Source organism: Chaetodon trifascialis, chromosome 2 (genome assembly GCF_039877785.1).
Source record: "Chaetodon trifascialis isolate fChaTrf1 chromosome 2, fChaTrf1.hap1, whole genome shotgun sequence".
NCBI classification, from domain to species: domain Eukaryota; kingdom Metazoa; phylum Chordata; class Actinopteri; order Chaetodontiformes; family Chaetodontidae; genus Chaetodon; species Chaetodon trifascialis.
In genome coordinates this window covers 30,287,502-30,311,511 of record NC_092057.1, presented here as the reverse complement: position 1 = coordinate 30,311,511, position 24,010 = coordinate 30,287,502, and the positions used below count along the sequence as shown (strand labels likewise).

Genomic DNA, 24,010 nt, shown 5'->3' with positions numbered 1-24,010 from the left:
ACAGTATAACATATAATCATGTGACTGCAAAGCAAGACTTGACAAGAGCTGAACTTTTAGTTGAGCCATGAGTGCAGCCTGTTGGTAAGATGAACTGAGGTGACCAGAGCTTGTCACTTATATTTTTGTTACAGTCTGGTTGACTGAACGAGCTGTCAGAGGTTAGTAAAGGTTTCTAATGCTCGCCAAAAACAGTTCCTTGTTTTAAGCCAACACTGAATATGTTGCTGAAAACTTATCCCTTTCAGATTTTTACCCGATAAGTATTAATTGATGTAAAAGGCATTTCTCCCAGTTATAGTCCTATAGACAGTGTTACCTCTCAGTGCATCTCCATTGGACACATCACACGAAATAAAGGTACAGTTGCCCTCTCCAAACTCGGCATCCAGCTGTGCTTTGCATTCTTCACCACAGGTCTTGTTCATATCGACCACAGCCACCTGTGAACCACAAAGCTCTTTTAGTAAGTTAGGACATTTAAGTTCACACATTTAAGTTCACACACAGACATACTGTGAAGCTGGTGGAAGTTATGCTTGAAAGTTTGAATCCATCTCTGCAGAACCTCGTATTAAATAAATGGAGATCAAACGGTGGATACAGTGTACTGCTTATTTCTTACCATCTTATAGTGTTAGATGTGTGGTAAGCATGGCTGTGAACAGCTCAGTTACTAGCATACCGCTCAAATGGGGAACAAAAATCGAGACTACGCGACACGTTCATCTAGTGTTATGCTGTGGTTAGCCCTCATAGGGTGTGAAGGAAGTTCTCAGACACTTAACCCTTTCAAAAGCCATTTTGCATTCATTTTCTTGCCTTTGAAATGCATTTTACCACCACTGTCTAACTACCAGTTTGAAAAAACATACAAAAAAACAAGAAAAAACCCCCAAAACAATTGTACTGCTCTAATGCCAAATCATTATTCACATGGAGTGTATTTATACTATACTTTTTACACTATCATCTACTGCAAGGCATGTTAACACTGGCCCTATTTCAACATATGTACTGACTTCATAAAACATTTAAAAGCAGGAAGACAGCAGTGGAGTCAAAGAAACTAAAAGATTGCTGAATAAAACAAATGTGATAAAGCAGTAAAGTGTTTCCAAAACCTTAAAGTTAAGAACTTAATGCAATGTAAGTGTAGTCACTCCATTCAAGTTGAATCACAGCAAACATGCAGACAGTTCCAGTTCACTGAAAGGCATTCTGGTGAAGTCAGAACAGTGAAGTCAAAACAGGTTGCATTTGAGCAGCGGAGATAACAATCAAGTCAGTTATACAAGAGATTGAGCTGTTAATGCATACTTGGATCAGAAAAGGTCGTAACTTAAACAGTAACTTAAACAAAAACACAAAAGAAGTTAAGTTAAAGCACTATTTGAGCATTTTAATGATCCCATTTGTAAACTGAGTACCTGTCAAAGCAGTAAAACTTCTGTTCTACCCTTAAGTTAAATTAAGCTAAAAAGCTAGAATTAAGGCAGGCTGAGAACTACTGACCTTGGCTGATCTCTGCAGTAGTGACTGGACCACAGCTCTTCCAATGCCCTGAGCACCCCCGGTCACCAGAGCCACCTTCCCATTTAGAGACATGATCCCAGCACAGCAGCAAAACCTGTTACACTTCGTCTTCTGCTGTCTCTCACACTTTAAGTTTCCTTTGCTCTCTCTCTCGCTCTCTCTCCCTCTCTCTCTCTCTCTCTCTCTCTCCTTCCTTTTAATGTCTATGGTTTACTTCTCTGTCTTCTTTTTCTGTCCTCCTCTGTGTGTTGAAGCACCTTTCCACTCTCCCTGTAAAACAATCATACACTTTCTCACCTTTCTGTTTTCACTGTTTTAGCTGGGCTGTTCCCTCCCTTCTCCCCCCTCAGCTTATCAGTCTATACAAACACTGCATGTGTGTCGAGAGAAAAGAGAGAGAGAGAGAAAAGAGAGAGAGGGAGCGAGAGAGAGAGAGTAAGACAGAGAGAGAGAAAGAGAGAGAGACAGAGAGAGAGGGAGTCAAAGGCTAAGTAAACTCCGTAGGATAATTATAACTTTTATCCAGCTTGTTGTACCTGCCCTCTTGTCTCCCCCTACTTCTGTTACTCCTCCTGTTTTTACACTCTTTGCCTCCTCCTACTCTTGTTCCATTGATACACCGGGCTCTTCACAATGATACATTACACCAAGGTATCAAGGTTCAGGTCTCAGCATGTTAATGTTCACAATGTGCTAAAATGAATGAATGAAAACCAACAGCTGCTAATCAAACATGCAAAAAATACTGGTTTGGTCCTTTAAGTAAAGCAATATCATAATGACTTCAAGTAAACTTCTGCTTTGTGATGTTTTCCTTATGGGCTTCTAAAAAATGATGCTAAATATATTAGGAAAGAACTCTTTTTTTTTTTTTAATTCATAAACACCATTATTTATACTTTGCAGAATATTAGATTCAGATTCAGGGACATCTCTACACTACCATCCACCCCTTCATTTACACCCCTCTTTCCCTCATCCTCATTATCTTATGTCCTTCCTTCATTCTTGAACAAGAATCCAGAGATGTCACTCTTCAGGTTTCTGAAGGTGGGGAGGCTCTACCTGCCCTAGCAGCTGTTGATCTGTCATGTAATGTGTCAGAGTCTGGACTGACCGCCAGTTGTGACAAGAAAGGGCTGCAGCAGACAGTAAGAAATGCAGAATTCCCATTGTCTTCATGAACAGTTAAACCAGCCATTCTGATGTCTTTGCAGTTTCTCTCCAATAACCCAGCAATCAGTGTGTGCGTAAGTAGTGCCATTTTAGAGCACAAATTCAAGTACAAGAATCCTTGTTTGTCCAGAAATAGTTGCATTTTTAACCAAACCCAAATGTTCATGAGCTTATGGTGACAAATATTGGTTAACTTGTGTTAAATATTGCCATTTTGCTTTCTTAAATATTGTCAGTTTTGCTTTTACCATTACTAAGCCAAGCACCAGTTAGGGTTAGGATTAACTGTTGCCATGCCTGTCAAGCTTCACTTTCTTACACTCAAAATTCTTAGTTATATTTCACATGACAGGTCCTTGCTTTCAGACAAAGACATACAAAGGCAGGTGTCACATTTCTGTGATACTATACATCAATCCTGTACTTCAGATACTCCACTACAAGTAAAAGTCTTGCTTTCAAAACCAACCTTACTTAAGTAAAAGTATGTAGGTATTATCAGCAAAATCTACTCAAAGTAAAAGCTCTGAGCAAGTGCATCGGGAAGATGCAGCTCACCTGGTCTGTATCATACAAGATATGTAAGCTTGTGGCCAGCTGTCAGCCATTTGCTCTTCCCTGGCTTCCACCCCGTTTGGTTTTATTGTGTTTAATTTGTCTTAGTTATGTAAAATAAACATATTTTTTATTTTGCATTCTTGTATATTCTCTCCTTCTTTGTCCAGCCTTGAGACAAAGGTTCTGACTAAATGGGACCTCGTCCGGGATGCAAACCCATTTGGTAAAGATTAAATCCAATTTGGTTTGTGACCCTCGTGTTTCATGAATACCACACAAGGGTTTTTGTTCTGTTGTTTAGAGCATTTACTTTTGAGCAGTTAAGGGGGGTGTTAATTAATAATTTGTTTGGTTTGCGAAGCCTGGTTGATCTTGTTGAAGACATTGCATTGGGAGCAAGGGTATAGGGTGTATTGGGTAAAGGGCGCTAGGGTGCTGCCCTCTTTAAAATATCGAGAGAAGAAAATCTGTGGCTACATAAATTCATGATAATAATGAAATAAATAATGCATTAATATGCTCTACTCATACAATAATCATGGTAGGCTACTAGTGCCTGTCACTGACCATTTAAGTGTATTCCAGCTGTAGCAACCCTTGGATTAGAAATGAGAGAGAGTCTCGACTTATGCATAAGGTGTCTTTATTGTTTGCCGAATCATCATCACCGAAGCACCGTGAAAACTGCGTTGAAACAAATACAAACATTTCACTCAGTTCATGCAGTGCTAAATTACCCACTACATATAAATATCACACTACATGAATTACATAGCCATAAAATTACTTGTACAAATCATAAACAAAAGAAAGCAATCATAATCATACCTCGCTGCGCTATCCAAGGAGTGCGGGATAACAATCCGATAGTCATTTCTTCAGTTAAAAAGAAGGGGTTCTCATGTAGTTCAAACAAAGTGCAATCCGAGTTACAAACAGAATAATGACATGCAAACGCTAGCGCCCGCCAGCTACCTTAAAACTCATTTCCTTTGTGCAAGCCAAACTACGGGGCTACCGCTGAGACAAATTTCAATCGTTTAGGTGAAGGCATTTCCGGTTACCCCCCCGCATTCCACTCATACACACATCACATCATACACACGTCATATCAAATAAGTCAAAAGATCAATGAACAGGTTAAGAATATGAACACAATAAATCACAGAAAATATATCATAAATATTTACCCTTTGCCCAACCCATAATAACAATAACAGCACAACTCAAGTAACAGCATAAATCCAAAGGTGGTCATTTACACCAGCTCTTCCGGGTTGAATTTTTGTGTGACCAAACCAATGGAATTTATTCCTTATCTAAGTCACCATAGCAACCTGTCAGCGATTCAAAAAGATTGACAATGCTGTCAAGTGTTGCTGCAGCAGTGAAAGAGAACTTGGATGTATCTTTACAACAAATGCCATTTATGAGCTGCACAGATGTCGAAAAAGGAGGGTGAAAGAACTTGGACCCGACCGACCAGAAATATACATATACAACAGCAGACCATGGCCCGGGGACCTGAAAAGTCTGCTTAATAGGGAGAAACAAGCCTTCAGGGGACCTTGGACTCAACTCCTACATCCCCTACCATCCCCCACTGCACCCCTTCCACTAGCACCACCCCCCGCCTGACTGCAGGCCTGGTAAGACGACAACTGGAGATGCTGCACCTGGGCAAGGCTGCTGGCCCTGATGGCATTAGTTCCAGAGTCCTGAGTGTTACAATTGGCTCTGTCTAGTGATTTTATGTGTTCTTATTCTGTACTTTCTTACTGCACTTGTGTAACGAATGTAATGAATGTCCTTGTACTGTTCAGAGCTGTGAGATAGCATGATTGGTGAAAATGGATGACACTTCTGTTTTCTGTCAGTGAGGTCTGTTGCATTAGATACACGCCTAAGACAACACTCACACACAGATTGCTTATCACATTCCAAGTACAAGGTGTGGACAGTGGTTGGCGTGTCCACGTCTTGGTAACTGGCCAATTACATTCAGTCGCGTAAGTCTAACTTCTGTACAGGGCTGTCTCAGCCCAAGAGGATAAATGTGAACTTTTATCAGAGATCTGTGCTCTTTCTGACAGAACTCCAGCTTGAGCTCTGTCACTCCGGGCCCAGCACTGCTATACTTCACCTGTGACCACAATAAATACTGCTGTGAACTGAATATTTCTCCGGTCTGTTCTTGGACATCCAATAAAAAAACTGAGCTAACACTGAGGATGTCATGTCTGTCAAGTCTGAAATGTCTGAGATTTCTGAAAACGCTGGTTATTTGTTGGCGTGTAAACAGGGTTAAAGGGCGTTTTAGGGTTTTAGGGTCGAAACGTCACAACATGCGACTGAATACTTAATGTCATGTGAGCAACTTATGTTTACACTCGCCGCATAGGTTTGGCATAGTTATGATGCGCTCGACGGCGTATTTATCCGGGTTCATGTAAACAGCAACATTTTTGAAAACGATGTTGTGTGCACGATGTTATTTTTGAAAACGGAGGGGCCAAAATATCCGTTTTCCAAAATACCCTGCTACAAGTAAATGTAGGGACAGTCTCTTCGCCAGTTTGTTGCACTTCACAGTCCTCATTCCAGCATTTATTATCATAGTTTGTTTTGTATTCAACCTCGTTTTTTGCCTTAGACCTTGCCTTTAGCCTCTCATTCCTGGATACCTCTGCCTGTTGTTTCGATCTCCTGTGTACCGACCTCTGACTGGAAATAAACCCGCCTTTTGCCTGAACCCTATCTGAGTCGTGCATTTGTGTCCACCCGTTTCTGTGCCTTGAGTTCATGACAGAGGACTGCCAGCCAACTGTCCGTGATCCTAGGACACATCTTCAACTTGAGCCTGCACAGAGTCCTGGTGCTGTGGAAGACATCTTGCGTGGTTCCTGGTTGATGATAGTGACTGTATGATTCAATGCTGTCTAAGCTTTAGTTTATTATGAAATTAACAGACTGCAGAGTGCTGCTGTTGCTGATTGACTTTGTACTTGCAGCTTGTTTCTGTGTGCTTTGCATGTTATATAGATTGTGTGTCCTCTACTGTCATGCTTTGTTTTGTCTTAGTAGTGTCATCAGTTAAAACAGCACTGTGGCTGATGAAATCTGAACTCAGTTCGCATGCTGGATCTCTGTGTGATAAAGAGACAGTGTAGCTACACTGGTTCAACAAAATAATGGCCACAATTCAGTCCTCTGAAATTCTATTTGTTTCTCTTTCTCTTGGAAAAACTACAAGAAAATAAAACACATAAAAAGTAAAAAAACACATTTCTTGTTCTTCTTGAAATCTCTCACACTAGTGCTCAAAGGGTGCTGCTGGTGTAAGGGATGCTGCGAAGGGGAAGTGGGGGGGTATGGAGAAGTAGCGGTGTCAGGTCTGGGCTTTGGTGAGTGGGGCAAGGAACGGGGGTAAAATCAAACCTGTCAAAAACAGGTTCAGTTCATTTGCAATTAGTTCTCCCTCCTTAGTGTAAGTCCATGTGTTTCCCTTAGTCTTTACCTGTTTGTCCCTTGTTGTGTCAAGAGTTACAGCCTTTTCGTGAGCGTTTTCCTGGATTTCCTGTGTGTTTTGAATTTTTTCTTTGTTTTTCACCTTGTTTGTTTTGGGGATTATAGAACTCTGTTCCCTTTTTGTTGTATTTTGCTTTGCCTTATGGACTCATTGGTTTGGACCCTCACCAACCACACCCTCCCATAAGTCTGTTTGGTATCCTCTTTTGTTAAAAATATAATGAACTGTACAAGTTGTGCCTTGTTTGGTCTTCATTTGGATGCTATCCCTGTTTTTTCTGTGACACAATTACAACAGACACACTTATATGGCTACTGGAAGGCTGGAATCAACTGTTGTTAAGATTCAAGGCCCTGAATCGAATACTGAAACACACCCAAACAGGTATTTTCACTTCTTCTGGTTGATTTGGCCTCTTTACAAGTCAATGAAGCACTGATTATGTTCAGAGACAACATTTTGTCAAGTGAATCAAATGCTACATTTAGGTATTGTGCTGGAGTTGCAGGAATGTGGTTGGCGTTGAGGGTAGTCATACAAAGTGCAGGGCTGTGACAAAAAACTCCAGTGTTTATGATTAGGTTCAAGCAACAAAAGCACTTTGGTTAAAGTTAAGGAAAGATCATGACTTTAGTTAAATGTTAATAAAAAATAAAGGCAGACTTTTTCTGTATTAAAATGGACCATAACCTTTCCCTATCCTTAACCAAATGCTGTCAGTGCCAAAACATAACCATGACAGAGTCTCTATGAGTGCCGAATGATTGAAGATTGCCTCTTTTGGCCGAAAACAAATCAAATTAGTTAGGCTTGAGAGTTTTTGCTAAGTGTATTTTACAGCTACGTTAGGCTGGATGCTAGCAGACTTAGAAATGGGAGCAGCTTTGCAGGCTCCACGGCCACTGGAGGAATTCAGAATGGCCAGCACACACATTCTAAGATTATCTGTACCAGATATCAATCGAGCCATGCTTGCAGGTTTCAAAAACCAGGACTTAGTGTTGTATAGCTCCTTTGAAGGAGGTGATATCCATTGTAGTACTCAAACAAAATGAGAAATTATCCATGGTTCTCACCACCTTGAGAACCTCTGGCAGAAAGCTGATGTCCACTGCTTCCATTTCTGGCCAGGCTGTATTGTCACAGCTGTGTAAACAGGGATTCAGGGAAACAAGGGGCTGGCTCTGAATGCAGGACTCCAGACAGGCAGGTTGATGAAACAACTGTGAGCTTTTATAAAGTAAAGCTGATAAAGTCCAACAAAAACTGAGGAAGCAGGCATGAATATAGATCCAGAATGAAAGCGAACTACAAAAACTAAACTAAGAACAAATCAGAGCTAAATTAGATGGCCTGACAACTGAAAGTAGGAAAACACATGGAGTAAAAACTCAAGAGGCTAATTAACTAATGACACATAGGTGATGTAGAAAACAGACAAGAAAACACAGAAAGACAGGAAGTATGACAAAAGACTAAGCAAACTCCCAAAACTGTAACAAAATGAGTTGTATTACAAACCTAATTTCTGGGAGACCGTGTTGATTACATAGGAAAATCATAATCTGGTGGAAGAAAACCAACAGCAGCGTGATACAGTGTGAACATGCCCACACAGTCCTGAGGAGGCAGTGAAAACACCTGTGTGAGTGAACCATGGTAGTAATGGAGCTTCAAGGATCAGAGGGTGTAAGAACAAACTAGCAACTCACTGGAGTCATTATTCAGGACCATACTCATGTATGCAGTATCTTTCTCTTTTATTTGCATTTGTTTTATACTATAAAGATCTGCTTGAAACCTGCTTGATAGTTATGTTACTGGTTCCGTGGTTATGAAAACCAGACTTTTCAAAGCAAAATCAAAATAATCAGAATGAAGAACAGTAAAAAATAAATAAATAAATAAATAGTAACTTGAACTACCACCTTATCGTGGTGGAGGAGTTTGAGTACCCGAATGATCCTAGAGGCTATGTTGTCCGGGGCTTAATGCCCCTGGTAGGGTCTCCCAAGGCAAACAGGTTCGAGGTGACAGGTCAGACTAAGAGCAGTTCAAAAAGCCCCTTATGAAAGAAATTCAATCAAGGAAGCGTACGTCGCCCGGATTGGCGTCACCGGGGCCCCGCCCTGGAGCCAGGCCTGGGGTTGGGGCTCGCAGGCAAGCGCCTGGTGGCCGGGTCTTTGCCCACGGGACCCGGCCAGGCACAGCCCGTAGGAGCGACGTGGGCCCGCCTTCCCGTAGGCCCACCACCCGCAGGAAGGATCAGAAGGGGCCGGTGCTATGTGATATGGGTAGCAGTCGTGGGTGGGGGCCCCGACGACCCAAACCCTGGACAACGGCTCTGGCTATGGGGACATGGAATGTCACCTCACTGTGGGGGAAAGAGCCTGAGCTAGTGCGGGAGGTTGAGCGGTACCGGCAAGAGATAGTCGGGCTCACCTCCACGCACAGTCTGGGCTCTGGAACCCAACTCCTTGAGAGAGGCTGGACTCTCTTCTACTCTGGAGTTGCCCGCGGTGAGAGGCGGCGAGCTGGTGTGGGCTTGCTTATAGCCCCCCAGCTCAGCCGCCATGTGTTGGAGTTCTCCCCGCTGAGCGAGAGGGTCACTTCCCTGCGCCTTCAGCTTGGGGATAGGTCTCTCACTGTTGTTTCGGCCTACGGGCCGAACAGTAGTGTAGAGTACCCGGCCTTCTTGGAGTCCCTGGGAGGGGTACTGGAAAGTGCTCCAATCGGGGACTCCATTGTTCTGCTGGGGGACTTCAATGCTCACGTGGGCGGCGACAGTGACACCTGGAGGGGTGTGATTGGGAGGAACGGCCTCCCCGATCCGACCCCGAGTGGTGTTCTGTTATTGGATTTCTGTGCTAGTCACAGTTTGTCCATAACGAACACCATGTTCAAGCATAAAGGTGTCCATCAGTGAACGTGGCACCAGGACACCCTAGGCCGGAGGTCAATGATCGACTTTGTAGTCGTATCATCTGACCTTCGGCGGTATGTCTTGGACACTCGGGTAAAGAGAGGGGCTGAGCTGTCAACTGATCACCACCTGGTGGCGAGTTGGATTCGCTGGCAGGGGAGGAAGCGGGACAGACTTGGCAGACCCAAACATACCATGAGGGTCTGTTGGGAACGTCTGGCGGAACCCGCTGTCAGGGAAGTTTTCAACTCCCACCTCCGGGAGAGCTTCAACCAGATCCCGAGGGAGGTTGGAGACATTGAGTCCGAATGGACCATGTTCTCCACTTCCATTGTTGATGCAGCTATACGTAGCTGTGGCCGTAAAGTCGGCGGTGCCTGTCGTGGCGGCAACCCCCAAACCCGGTGGTGGACACCGGAAGTAAGGGAGGCCGTCAAGCTGAAGAAGGAGTCCTATCGGGCCCGGTTGGCTCATAGGACTCCTGAGGCAGCTGATGGGTACCGGCAGGCCAAGCGTGCGGCAGCTCAGGCGGTTGTACGTTCGGCGAGGCCATGGAGGAGGACTACCGGTTGGCCTCGAGGAAATTCTGGCAAACCATTCGGCGCCTCAGGAGGGGGAAGCAGCTTTCTGTCAAACCTGTTTACAGTGGAGGTGGGGAGCTGTTGACCTCGACTGGGGATATTGTCGGGCGGTGGAAGGAATACTTCGAGGATCTCCTCAATCCCTCTGTCATGTCTTCCGTAGATGAAGCAGAGACTGGGGACTTGGAGGTCGATTCATTCATCACCGGGGCTGAAGTCACTGAGGCAATTCGCAAGCTCCTCGGTGGCAAAGCGCCGGGGGTGGATGAGATCCGCCCTGAGTACCTCAAGTCTCTGGATGTGGTAGGACTGTCTTGGTTGACACGCCTCTGCAGCATCGCGTGGCAGACGGGGACAGTGCCTCTGGACTGGCAGACTGGGGTGGTGGTGGTCCCTCTTTTTAAAAAGGGGGACCAGAGGGTGTGTTCCAACTATTGGGGGATCACACTCCTCAGCCTCCCTGGGAAAGTCTATTCCAGGGTACTGGAGAGGAGAATCCGGCCGACAGTCGAACCCCGGATTCAAGAGGAACAATGCGGTGTTCGTCCTGGCCGTGGAACACTGGACCAGCTCTATACCCTCCACAGGGTGCTTGAGGGTTCATGGGAGTTTGCCCAACCAGTCCACATGTGTTTTGTGGACTTGGAGAAGGCATTCGACCGTGTCCCTCCCGTCATTCTGTGGGAGGTGCTCCGGGAGTATGGGGTTGGAGGACCTCTGTTGAGGGCTGTACAGTCCCTGTACAACTGGAGCAGGAGCTTGGTCCGCATTGCCGGCAGTAAGTCGGACCTGTTCCCGGTGCATGTTGGACTCCGGCAGGGCTGCCCTTTGTCACCGGTTCTGTTCATTATTTTTATGGACAGAATTTCTAGGCGCAGCCAGGGGCCGGAGGGGGTTCGGTTCGGGGGCCGGCAGATTTCGTCTCTGCTTTTCGCGGATGATGTTGTCTTGTTGGCTACCTCGAGCCAGGACCTTCAGCATGCGCTGGGACGGTTCGCAGCCGAGTGTGAAGCAGCTGGGATGAGAGTCAGCACCTCCAAGTCCGAGGCCATGGTTCTCGACCGGCAAAAGGTGGCTTGCTCCCTTCAGGTTGGGGGAGAGTTCCTGCCTCAAGTGGAGGAGTTTAAGTATCTTGGGATCCTGTTCACGAGTGAGGGAAGGATGGAACGTGAGATTGACAGGCGGATCGGTGCAGCGGCTGCAGTAATGCGGTCGCTGTACCGGTTTATCGTGGTGAAGAAGGAGCTGAGCTGAAAGGCAAAGCTCTCGATTTACCGGTCAATGACCGAAAGAACGAGGTCCCGGATACAAGCGGCTGAAATGAGTTTCCTCCGCAGGGTGGCAGGGTGCTCCCTTAGAGATAGGGTGAGGAGCTCTGTCACCTGGGAGGAGCTCAGAGTAGAGTCGCTGCTCCTCCACATCGAGAGGAGTTAGCTGAGGTGGCTCGAGCATCTCTATCGGATGCCCCCTGGACGCCTCCCTAGGGAGGTGTTCCAGGCATGTCCCACCGGGAGGAGGCCCCGGGGAAAACCCAGGACACGCTGGGGTGACTATGTCACTCGGCTGGCCTGGGAACGCCTCGGGATCCCCTCGGAAGAGCTGGAGGAAGTGTCCAGGGAGAGGGAAGTCTGGGCGTCCCTGCTCAGACTGCTCCCCCCGCAACCCGGCCCCGGATAAGCGGAAGACAATGGATGGATGGATGGATAAATAGTAACTGTAGAATAGTTTGTATGCATACTGTTTGATTTAGCATGGATGCACAGCAACAAACATTAAGGAATGATGAAAGCTCCAGGCGGATCTAATTTCCCGCTAGTAGGAAATGGTAAATGATGATCCGTTCCTATGTCGACGTATCTCTTCTAAATTGCTCCTAATGCCTTTGCCATTGGTGAATGCTGTGTAAAGTGCTTTGAATAATTATAAGACTAAGACTAATAAGACTAATGAAGTGCTATATAAATGTGGTCCATTTACTATAAGTACTGTAATGTGTCACAGTCCAGCCTAGCACTTACCTGGTACTGCAGCTCTTCAGCCACGCCCGATACCTGTTCATCTGTACACCTAGCCTATTAGGCTCATCAGGAGGGTATTTAAGCAGCGCTGTCATTCTTTTCAGATGCCAGATTGTCTATGCGTCATGCCAAACTCTTCAGCCTTCATTTGCCAACCTGATCTCTGGCCGACCTTGCCTGTTCCTGACTACTACATCTGTCAAATCCCTGTGTCTGCGGGTGTGCAGATCTCTCCACCTCGGTGGTAAATAAGAGCATATTCCTTCTCCAAGAGTGGTTTCAACCACGCTGAAATCTGTCAGTGATTTCAGTGTTTGATCCGCTCTCATCACAGTAACGTCTGAGCCAGCTCTCTGCTTGGCACGGCACAGTTACCCGGTTGTTCATCTCCCCGTATTCCCCGTAAGTTGGCTGGCACTACAATTGGATCCTCCACTAGCCCTTTACAGTAATGTATATAGGTTTACTATCAGTACATGGGATGAAAAACATGAGAATATTTGAGGCTCCTGTGCAGCTAGCCGTGCACAGAGCACAAACCAGCCGCAATGCTGTTCAGTATTTTATTCAGATCCTGGGTTAGGGTCAACTGTACAAAAGCAAACAATTCATGAGTGACTGTTCATTTTGGCCAACAGCAGGAATTCTATGTATTCATACTAGTATCAGTGTTTTTGCAAATTTTAGCCTGGAAGCTCTGTATTCTTAAGTATTTTAGATTTTTGAATGTGATTTTCCTTTCTAACCAGTGACAGTGTTTCACTGATTTCCTCAAGGTACATACACCTCACAAAAATACTATGGTTTTGCCCCCATTTTTTGGACCAAAAAATCTAAGATTTTTTCTATGCAGACAAAAGACTTACTTCTTTCAGTAATCTTAGATGGTGCCGCATGAATGCCAGCTAGTTACATCTAAGTGCTTCCAAAGCCAATTGGACTTGCTTGTGGTTCTAGAAGACATTTCACCTCTCATCCAAAAGGCTTCTTCTATTCTAACTGACTGGTGGGAAGTTCCAGTGATGGCATTTCCAGTTTGACATGGATGACTGAATGATGTATGAATGAACTTTAATTTTTGAATGTATCAACAGCTAACTGGGTATACAGCAGTGAGGGACCGAGACTAAGACATTTACATTTACATTTACATTTCTATGATAAATGAACAAGATGGGATGAAAAACATCAACCACAAAACTTTGCAAGAGATGGGGCTGAGGCAAATGACTATTACTGGTTAACAATTTGTCCATCCATCCATCCATCCATCCATCCATCCATCCATCCATCCATCCATCCATCCATCCATCCATCCATCTTCTCCAGCTTCATCCGGGGGCCGTGTCGTAGGGGCAGCAGTCTGAGCAGGGATGCCCAAACTTCCCTCTCCCTGGACACTTCCTCTAGCTCTTCCGGGGGGATCCCGAGGCGTTCCCAGGCCAGCCGAGCGACATAGTCACTCCAGCGTGTCCTGGGTCTTCCTCGGGGCCTCCTCCCGGTGGGGCATGCCTGGAACACCTCCCTAGGGAGGCATCCAGGGGGCATCCGATAGAGATGCCCGAGCCACCTCAGCTGACTCCTCTCGATGTGGAGGAGCAGCAACTCTACTCTGAGCTCCTCCTGGGTGACAGAGCTCCTCACCCTATCTCTAAGGGAGCACCCTGCCACCCTGCGGAGGAAACTCATTTCAGCAGCTTGTATCCGGGACCTCATTCTTTTGGTCATGACCCAAAGTTCATGACCATAGGTGAGGGTAGAAATGTAGATTGACCGGTAAATCGAGAGCTTTGCCTTTCGGCTCAGCTCCTTCTTCACCACGACAGACTGATACAGCGATTGCATTACTGTTGCTGCTGCACCAATCCGCCTGTCAATCTCACATTCCATCCTTCCCTCACTCGTGAACAAGATCCCAAGATACTTAAACTCCTCCACTTGAGGCAGGAACTCTCCCCCAACCTGGAGGGGGCAAGCCACCTTTTTCCGGTCAAGAACCATGGCCTCGTACTTGGAGGTGCTGACTCTCATCCCAGCTGCTTCACACTCGGCTGCGAACCGCCCCAGTGCATACTGAAGGTCCTGGCTCGAGGTAGCCAACAAGACAACATCATCTGCAAAAAGCAGAGATGAAATCTGCTGGCTCCAGAACCGAACCCCCTCTGGCCCCTGGCTGTGCCTAGAAATTCTGTCCATAAAAATAGTGAATAGAACCGGTGACAAAGGGCAGCTCTGCTGGAGTCCAACATTCGGGAACAGGTCCGACTTACTGCCGGCAATGCGGACCAAGCTCCTGCTCCAGTTGTATAGGGACTGTACAGCCCTCAGCAGAGGCCCCCCAACCCTGTACTCCTGGAGCACCTCCCACAGAATGACACGAGGGACACGGCTGAACGCCTTCTCCAAGTCCACAAAACACATGTGGACTGGTTGGGCAAACTCCCATGAACCCTCAAGCACCCTGTGGAGGGTATAGAGCTGGTCCAGTGTTCCACAGCCAGGATGAAAATGGCACTGTTCCTCCTTAATCCGAGGTTTGACTATTGGCCGGATTCTCCTCTCAAGTACCCTGGAATAGACTTTCCGAGGGAGGCTGAGGAGTGTGATCCCCGATAGTTGGAACACACCCTCTGGTCCCCCTTTTTAAAAAGAGGGACCACCACCCCAGTCTGCCAGTCCAGAGGCACCATCCCCAACTGCCACGCAATGTTGCAGAGGTGTGTCAACCAGGACAGCCCTACAACATCCAGAGACTTGAGGTACTCAGGGCGGATCTCATCCACCCCCGGTGCTTTGCCACTGAGGAGCTTGCAAACTACCTCAGTGACCTCAGCCCAGGTGATGGATGAATCGACCTCCAAGTCCCCAGTCTCTGCTTCCTCTACGGAAGACCTGACAGTGGGATTGAGGAGATCCTCGAAGTATTCCTTCCACCGCCTGACAGTATCCCCAGTCAAGGTCAACAGCTCTCTACCTCCACTGTAAACAGTATTGCCTGAGCGCTGCTTCCCCTTCCTGAGGCGCCGAACGGTTTGCCAGAATTTCTTCAAGGCCGACCGGTAGTCCTCCTCCATAGCCTCCCCAAACTCCTCCCAGACCCAAGTTTTTGCTTCTACAACCGCCCGAGCTGCCGCACGCTTGGCCCCGGTACCCGTCAGCTGCCTCAGGAGTTCCATGAGCCAGCCAGGACTCCTTCTTCAGCTTGATGGCATCCCTTACTTCTGGTGTGCACCGTGTTCGGGGGTTTCCGCCACGACAGGCACCGGCGACTTTACAGCCACAGCTACGGACGGCTGCATCAACAATGGAAGTGGAGAACATGGTCCATTCGGACTCAATGTCTCCAACTTCCCTCGGAATCTGGTCGAAGCTCTCCCGGAGGTGGGAGATGAAGACCTCCCTGACAGCGGGTTCCGCCAGACGTTCCCAACAGACAAACTGTGACTAGCACAGAGATCCAATAACAGAACACCGCTCAGGTTCAGATCGGGGAGGCCGTTCCTCCCAATCACACCCCTCCAGGTATCACTGTCGCTACCCACGTGAGCATTGACGTCCCCCAGCAGAACAATGGAGTCCCCGTTTGGTTACTTTCCAGTACCCCTCCCAGGGACTCCAAGAAGGCCGGGTACTCTACACTGCTGTTTGGCCCATAGGCTGAAACAACAGTGAGAGACCTATCCCCGACCCGAAGGCACAGGGAAACGACCCACTTGCTCAGTGGGATGAACTCCAACACATGGCAGCTGAGCTGGGGGGCTATAAGCAAGCCCACACCAGCTCACTGCCTCTCACCATGGGCAACTCCAGAGTAGAAGAGAGTCCAGCCTCTTTCAAGGAGTTGGGTTCCAGAGCCCAGACTGTGCGTTGAGGTGAGCCCGACTATCTCTTGCCGGTACCGCTCAACCTCCCGCACTAGCTCAGGCTCTTTCCCCCCCAGCGAGGTGAGATTCCATGTCCCCATAGCCAGAGTCATCGTCCAGGGATTGGGTCATAGGGGCCCATGACTGCCACCCATAACACATAGCACCAGCCCCTTCTGATCTTTCTTGCAGGTGGTGGGCCTACGGAAAGGCGGGCCAATGCCGCTCCTTCGGGCTGCGCCTGGCTGGGTCCTGTGGGCAAAGACCTGGCCACCAGGCGCTCGCCTGCAAGCCCCAACCCCAGGCCTGGCTCCAGAGTAGGGCCCCAGTGACATCAATCCGGGCGACGTACGCTTCCTTGATTGCTTCTTCTTCATAGGGGCTTCCGAACCACTCTTAGTCTGACCCGTCACCTAAAATCTGTTTGCCTTGGGAAACCCTACCAGGGGCATTAAGCCCTGGACAACATAGCCTCTAGGATTATTCGGGTACTCAAACTCCTCCACCATGGTAAGTTGTCGGTTCAAGTAGGAGACAATTTGTCCAATCATCATAATTCTGGGTACAAGACTGGGAATAGGCAAACCAAAGTATTTTCAGCTTGGCCTACAGCGAGCACCACACATACCACTTCAAAATCCAGTGGACGGAATTTCACCAAGGTAAGTGTGCATGCTCAGAGGACAAGTATTAACCAAAATGTGAAGTTTCATATTATTTGGTGTGAGTGGGCATGGTCTGTCACATCTTTGCTTATTCATAATACACATTTGAGCAATTCTGACTAAAGTCATTGGAGACATCCTGTGCAACCTCCTGAACATTTTAGTTCAAGCCACATTCAAATGCTGCAGCCATTGTGATGATGAAACAAGTATATGTGATGCCTGAAACACACTTGTTGCTTGCAGCATTAATTTTGGCCCATTGAGCTGCCTCCTTCTGTTGAGCGCAGAGGATCTTGAACCCAGAATGGCTGCTTGAGGCGATTTTTTTTTTCTGGTGAAGCATTTTATGACCTTGCTTTTTGAAAGGTGCTATTTTAAATAAACTTGAATACTTTCAAGTGACTTTCAAGTAAGTATTTGAGTTATTCAGTTATTTCAATACATTGGCAGGGAATTAAATGTAATTTGTAGGAAACGGGCTCAACCTGTACAATCACTGCACCACGCTTTGTGTGATATAAATTTCTATCAGTGTCTCAGGAGAGAGACTACCCCAGTGCTTCAAAAACATATTGTCTGAATTCTGTAGTATCTGCTGATTAACAGTTGACAGGAATTCAATTTAGAGCCAAGTGCTTTACTAGAAAACACACTGAATTCCAGTGAAATTGTGTTCTCCTGAATCACAATTTCATAAACCAACAATGATTTTGCAACAGATGATCTGATTGTATAACTACAAAATATACCAAATTCTTCTTGAGTTAGCAATTGCAAGAACTGATACATACCACATGTCCATAATAGCTGTTAAAATTGTGTTTTATCATGTATTGGGTTTCCTCCACAATGTGAATAGTTAATGCAAAAGAGTTGCATATGAATATAATTTTCAGGAAATGGGGCTGGTCAGAGACACAAAACAAGGAATTTTACTTCTCCCTTTATCCTTTCAGTGTGATTTCTACACAAACAATACACATTCTAAATTTTACAGTGACTGATTTAAGTATTCTGAACAGGCAGAAAACACATAGGCCATGAAGTACCATTTTTAAATTTTCTTGTTAATGTGCCATATCAATACTTCCAATAAGTTTAATTTTTATTTAAATTTATTTAATTCCATTTTATTCCAACCATATAGGCAACATGCATGGAAACATTTTTAAACATTTTTCTACCACAATCAGGACATTATAATTACTGTAAATACAATTCTTGTAAGAAAGGTGTTTAAATTATAAATATATAAATTATATATGAGAGCAAAAAGGCTGTCATTCTTCTGGAAACATCCACATCTGAGGTGAAATCATCAATCTTTTTCATCTACAATAAACTTAACTATTACAGTAGTTGTGTTTTGTTTTGAACCCCCTATCGTTAATTATATACACAGTTCCCATTTCAGCATGCTGCTTTCAATGACTTTCCCTCATATATACAGTATTGCAATGGTGGCAAATGTCAAAAAGGAAGAATTAAGTGTAACAAACAGAAAGATGAGCACTATGCAAGAATGCTGTCACCCTTACAAAAACATCCACATCTGAGGTGAAAAAAAGACCTGTCCAAAGAGCTTCATTATGCAACTGCATGTGTGCGACAAATAAACAGATGTCTACCAGTTAATGTGATCCCTGGCCTTGCTTTCCTCTGCTGAGCTGTATTATCTGGGGGATGTACTTGAGCAGGCTCTTGTGTCATTCAGCACTTTTGGCTGACATTGGAATGTCCTTTTTTTATTTCATTGTCTCTTTGTTTGGTAAGCGATGAAACAAAACCTCTGAGCCTCAGATATTTGCCATCAATGAATGGTTTTCCATGTTTCACAGTGCAATGAGTAATGCAATAGCCTGCTTCGGAAGCATGATTTTGGCAAAGAGGTGTTGTTGGGGCAGCACGGTGAAGCAGCAAGTAGTGCGTGTGCCTCATAGCAAGAAGGTCACCGGTTCCTTCAGATGTACTATAAAAATCTATGTGACTAAAATTACGATATATTAAATTACCATTGCTTATTGCTTTCTGAAAAGCCAGCAAATGTACTCAGAATAACCCAGCATTGCAGCTGAGTTGTAAGACACGAGTAGGAAAAAGTGTGGAATTTGTGTGTGTGTCTGTGTATGAGTGCTCTTGTGGTTCCTAACATTTCTTTGAGGAGTCTTCTACATCTCCAGTCTGTTACAGTTCTTTGTCTGCTGATCAAAGCCACGATTGCAGGTTCTTATCATGGTTGATTTTTGCAATGAAATTCTTCCATACTTGTTGTTTTCCCATATATGGAGCTTTTTCATTGTTCACTGTCTGTAAATGGGGTGGAGTATTAATCCAATCCCCTTTGTTTCTCAAGTCTTTCTAGGTCTCTGTCACAGTTAAATCTTGAAGTGTATGGAAAAGTTGCGCGAATGTCTCACAGTCACAATTTCAGGGAAGGAGTACAAGTACAAGAAATAAATGTCATTCATTAAGAACTAAAAATTTGATAAAAATATATACACTCTGACATGAATTTAGGTGGAATCTTCAGTACAACCACTTTCTGGTGTTATTAAAGGGATATTGTGAAGTTTTGGCAGAGTTTCAAGTAAAAACACTGATTTTATTGACTGATTTGCCTCACTACCATCAGAAAACTGAAGATGGCGATATTGGTTGACCAATCAATCAGTCCATTTCTTCCTTTGTGCATCACTTTGGTCCAGGGCAACTCCTGACCATAAATCACCATAAACAGAGCACATTCATCTCCCAGAGATTGATGCCTTTCTATTTTGGTGTGGAAAGGTGGAAAGTGTAACTAAGACATTTTATAACTGAAAAGGCCCAAAGTTCCATGAAATATTCTATATCTGTGATGTAGCCACCGTGTTTGTGTTCTGGCAACCAGGATGATTCTATTGAATCTTACAGGAGGTAAAGGCCACAGCAGATATGGTTCAGAAATGATGCGGTGCACTGAAGAGTCATTTCCTGTATCTGTGTCTCACAGGTGTTCCCACTGACATGCCCCTTTAGGAGACTTACGATAGGTCCTGAGTCTATTCCCTTCAATGGGAGAAGTGAACATAAGCACAGATATGGACTAATTTTTTTGGACCCGTTTCTCACAAGCCATATATTTTCCAAATATTCTGACACTAAAATGGCAAATAAGGAGAAAATTAACTTGTCTGTCTCAGCAGCACATTTTCATGAACATATTATGCTACCAGATAAAAAGGAGCGGCACGAAAACATTAAATTTGTACAGTGTCAGGTTGTATCGTTTTGACACAGACAAGCAATAGTCTATCAGTAAAAATGTCAAATGTGAATATGGGGACAGGAAACCACACCCACTTAGGAGACAGGAAGATTATATGATTTCATACCATTGCCACAGTTTTTAATGGGTAATCTGGTTGTTATACAGCATCTTTGGCCACACTTTCCCTAGTTTTTATCCACTAAGCACTTAGTCAGATATAAACCAGAGTAACTGTCACACTCCACCTATCCTTGCTACCATGCACAGGGTGGTGGGTGATCTAGCTTTTTTGTGTTTCTGTACATTGTTTGTGAATTTTTCTGATTCCAGTTTTATGACATCAGAAACAGGATATTTTTAGAAAGTGATGTCATCCTGAATGGTTCTCAAGGTTAGGGTAAGGTCAGGGAAATAAAGGTATTCAGTGATGTGTCCTTATGTATGAATAGCAGTACAAGGATGTGTGTGCATGCACACATACTGTATATGAATAATCTATGCTTCTCTTTCTCTATGGTTTATGTACATCTTCATGTCTTAGTATCTTGTAAAGAACCCAGTAGAATATATTGAAGAAGAGAAAGGCCAGAGGGAAGCCAGCTCTCGACACAGTGTCAATCTTTTTGGCTCTGTCAATAAATAACTTCCTCATCTCTTCAGTGCTTTTACCCCCTCCACCTGCTGCTGCTCCAGGTGGATTCTGGGTAGTTTTTGCTGTGGCTCCTGGTGTGTTCAGTACAGTAACGGTATTATTGGTGTTGGCCTTCGCGTCCTTGCTGTTGTTAGGAGAGGGGGTCACAGCACCTGTGGAGGTCAGTCTGCTCTCATGCGTTTCCCCTTCCTGTTGTGGAGACAAGGAGGAGGAGGGGGTCACAGATCAGATAATAGTGCTCAATTATTATTCTCTTTAAGACTGCAGAGGGCCCTTGAGAAAAGCACTGAATGAGGCTGAACTGATATACTGCTAAAAAATAAAATAAAATAAACAATAATGGCCTTGGTTAGTGCAGAAATGTAAAAGTTCACAGGAATGTCAAAACTATACATATTTGTGATACCTCAGACGTTTACATTTGTCTTTTTATATGTCTATTCCATGCTCATTTGCTTATACTGAAGCCTGCATTTGTTCCTGTGCAGGGACCTTTAAAAAAAGTTGTAGTGCTCGATTTAATACTTCATATAGGCTTTGCCCTCTAAGAGCTGTCACTACTGGGTTTATCCCCACGCATGTACAGTATGTGCAGTCATGCAGATTTTTTTCCCCCCGTCACTACTCATTGTATAGTTGCCTCTCTCTCGCCCACAATATTTCACTGTCAGGATCTGAGCTCTGTTGCCAAATCTTGTTTAGCATCAAGCAGTCAACAGGTCAAGAAAAAGTGAAGATGAAGAAGTTCATCTGCTCTGAAGCTGTCTGCTAAATTTTACCTTTATAAATCACACTCCACCAGTAAGATTGCGCAGGTGGATTCACCTCACATCCCGCCCCCGACACACCCACATTTTACCATGAATGGTCAATGCAAAGTACCTCTTGAATGTCTTTGCATATAAATATGCCTGCTGATCAATGGCATTTTACATTCGATCACGGCAGAGAAAAGAAAAAGAAATTTTACGGAGACTGAAATCGAGGTGCTTGTGGGTGAGGTGGAGGCCAGAAAGGATATTTTGTTTGGTGGTCACAGTAATGGCGTCACGAATAAAATAAAAAAAAAAATGAGTGGCAGCACGTCGTCACAGCAGTGAATAGCTCCAGTGCCACAGAGCATTCTGTGGCAGAAATTAAAAAGAATTTAAATCGGCTTATTAGCCAGTCATCATCATGGGCCAGGAAATCTCCGTGGTCCCTAAAACTTCTCTCCATCCTGATCCTACCATTTGCGTGATCTTCCAGCAGTGCCAGCGCATCCATTGTGCAGCATTATGCACGAGTGTCACCGCACTATTTATATGCTTACTCAGCAAATTGAATGATTGTTACACACCTTGTCACAATTAATACTAATCCATCAGTGCCATCCACCGCTCTGTATCATTTGAAGATGGAAGTATGATATATGAGCATTGTGCATACAGTAGTAGGCTCACTAAAGGAACACATCTATAACACTGCAGACTTGGGTGTTTATGATCACGCGGGTCTATAAGTCTGATATGTGATGACATTTAAATGTATGAGATCAATCTGGCTTCAATTCACCACCTCACCATCTGCACCGCCAGTTCCCCCTGTCTCTAAAATGTTCGTATGCAAGCATCAAAGTTGGCGTACCGGTGCGCACATTCTCACGCTAAGTTTATTTTTATAAATTACAACCTTTGCATAGGAAGTTGCGTACGCAACTTTCAAGCCCCATTTTGTGCGTAAGCACAATGAGGCACAGATGATTAATTCATGGTCTCCTCATGGTTTTCCCATTTCCGTGTTGGGACATTGGTGTATAATTAAGAGGACAGGGCTCTGCATCCGTGGCTGTTTCCACAGTTGAGCTCTATAGCAGCGTCTTCCTTCTCCACATCAGTTTGCTAGACATATGCTGTAAGTGGCAAAGACTTAACAGGCATCATCAGAAAAGCAGCAGATCTGAGGGGCCTGGTGATGCAGACAGAACAACCTGCAGCCAATTGCAGCTGCTCTTTGTCTTGTCTTTGCTGTGGCCACTTAGCCTGAGGCTCTTTTCCTGGAGCTAACAAATGACATCAGGACTGATTGTCCCATTCCCTCGAAGAGGCGTTTTGGACCACTTCTCCAGAGAGCCACAGCTGACTTGCATAAAGCACTGACCAGGTAGACAGGGTGAAGAGGGACAACTCCTGGGGCACAGCAGTACCTCATCAGCAGAACCAAGATTCTTGCTCTGGGAATAAGCACACTGCAGCCTCTGCTGCAGCTGCATCTCCACAGGATCCACAAAACCCCAGCAGGAACCGGCAGCCTTCGCGTAACCTTCCTGCCAAGCCACTTCATAAACAAAGCTGGCATCAGTAGCAATGACAGGATGCGGGGGACATGTGTCTCACTCCAGCTGAGCAAAGGAAATGCAACAGCCTTTTTCAAGGCCAACTACTTTTCCTTAGAGAGCAATTTCTTCTCTCTCAGTCCGCTTATGCTCCTTCTGAGCATTTTGTAGCTTATTTCACACAGACACATGCTTCCAACACAAAAAAGAGACTTCCTCACAACTGAGTAGTAGTTAGTGGAGATATCTCAGCACAACTTGTTTCCGACTCAGCGTGCACGCTGACACTATCAGGCTTTTCCAGCACCACGGCCAGCACTGGTCCTTTTGAGCTTTCCCATGGGCAGTGATGAACCATTGCTTCACACAGCAGTGGAGAAGGCTATGAGCTAGCTGCAAATGATGTCAACAGACATGTGTGGACTTGCTTACAGAGAATGGTCATTAATGGTCATTTTGGTGGTACTGGAAAGCATGAGCACATCTTGGTTCTCAACAATGGTGCAGCTGCTGACGAAGAAACCGTGGAAGCTCCCAAGGTGCAGAGACACACACTCACTGCTAGCACGATCCTCCACCTCCCTGTGATAGGCCCAAGGCTGTGGCAGTTGAAGCCGGGAGCGCTTGGAAAGTTCAGGACTGCCCCCTGTAGTGATGCACACTCTCCAGAGCATGACGGCACCTTCTATTACAGTGTGTTATGTGGGTAGATGGTCTCCTTTTTAGTGCTGTTTTATGGAGAGAGGCTGGGGCACACTGCAGAAGAGCCTTATCCCCATCCATGGCACTCCTTTTTTCCCACACAGGGTGTACATGGTGTTCTCCATGGGATGACCTGTGCCTCCCAGTCTTATTATGCTTCAAGTTTGCAGGGTTGTAACTGGCGTGGAACTTGGTGATGTAGTTGATGTAGTCTTGGTTACTGACTATATCAGCTTCACC

General features: G+C 45.3%; 2 protein-coding genes across 3 annotated transcripts in view; both read right to left on the bottom strand.

The window, feature by feature from the left end:
- The window catches only part of hpgd (15-hydroxyprostaglandin dehydrogenase), a 36,183-nt gene extending 34,348 nt beyond the window's left edge, over positions 1-1,835 (bottom strand). Inside the window, exons 1-2 of the mRNA XM_070979284.1 lie at positions 1,516-1,835; positions 320-443 (exon numbers count right to left, since the gene is read on the bottom strand). Of these exons, the coding sequence (XP_070835385.1) occupies positions 320-443; positions 1,516-1,608 (217 nt within the window). The 5' untranslated portion in view covers positions 1,609-1,835. The remainder of the gene's footprint in view (positions 1-319; positions 444-1,515) is intronic.
- Positions 1,836-17,973: 16,138 nt separating this feature from the next.
- glra3 (glycine receptor, alpha 3) overlaps positions 17,974-24,010 on the bottom strand; it is a 116,160-nt gene continuing 110,123 nt past the window's right edge. The window contains exon 9 of one of the 2 annotated variants that reach the window (XM_070979224.1): positions 17,974-20,943. In XM_070979224.1, coding sequence (XP_070835325.1) covers positions 20,614-20,943 — 330 coding nt within the window. In that variant the 3' untranslated portion in view covers positions 17,974-20,613. The remainder of the gene's footprint in view (positions 20,944-24,010) is intronic. The other variant, XM_070979216.1, reaches the window with a different exon arrangement.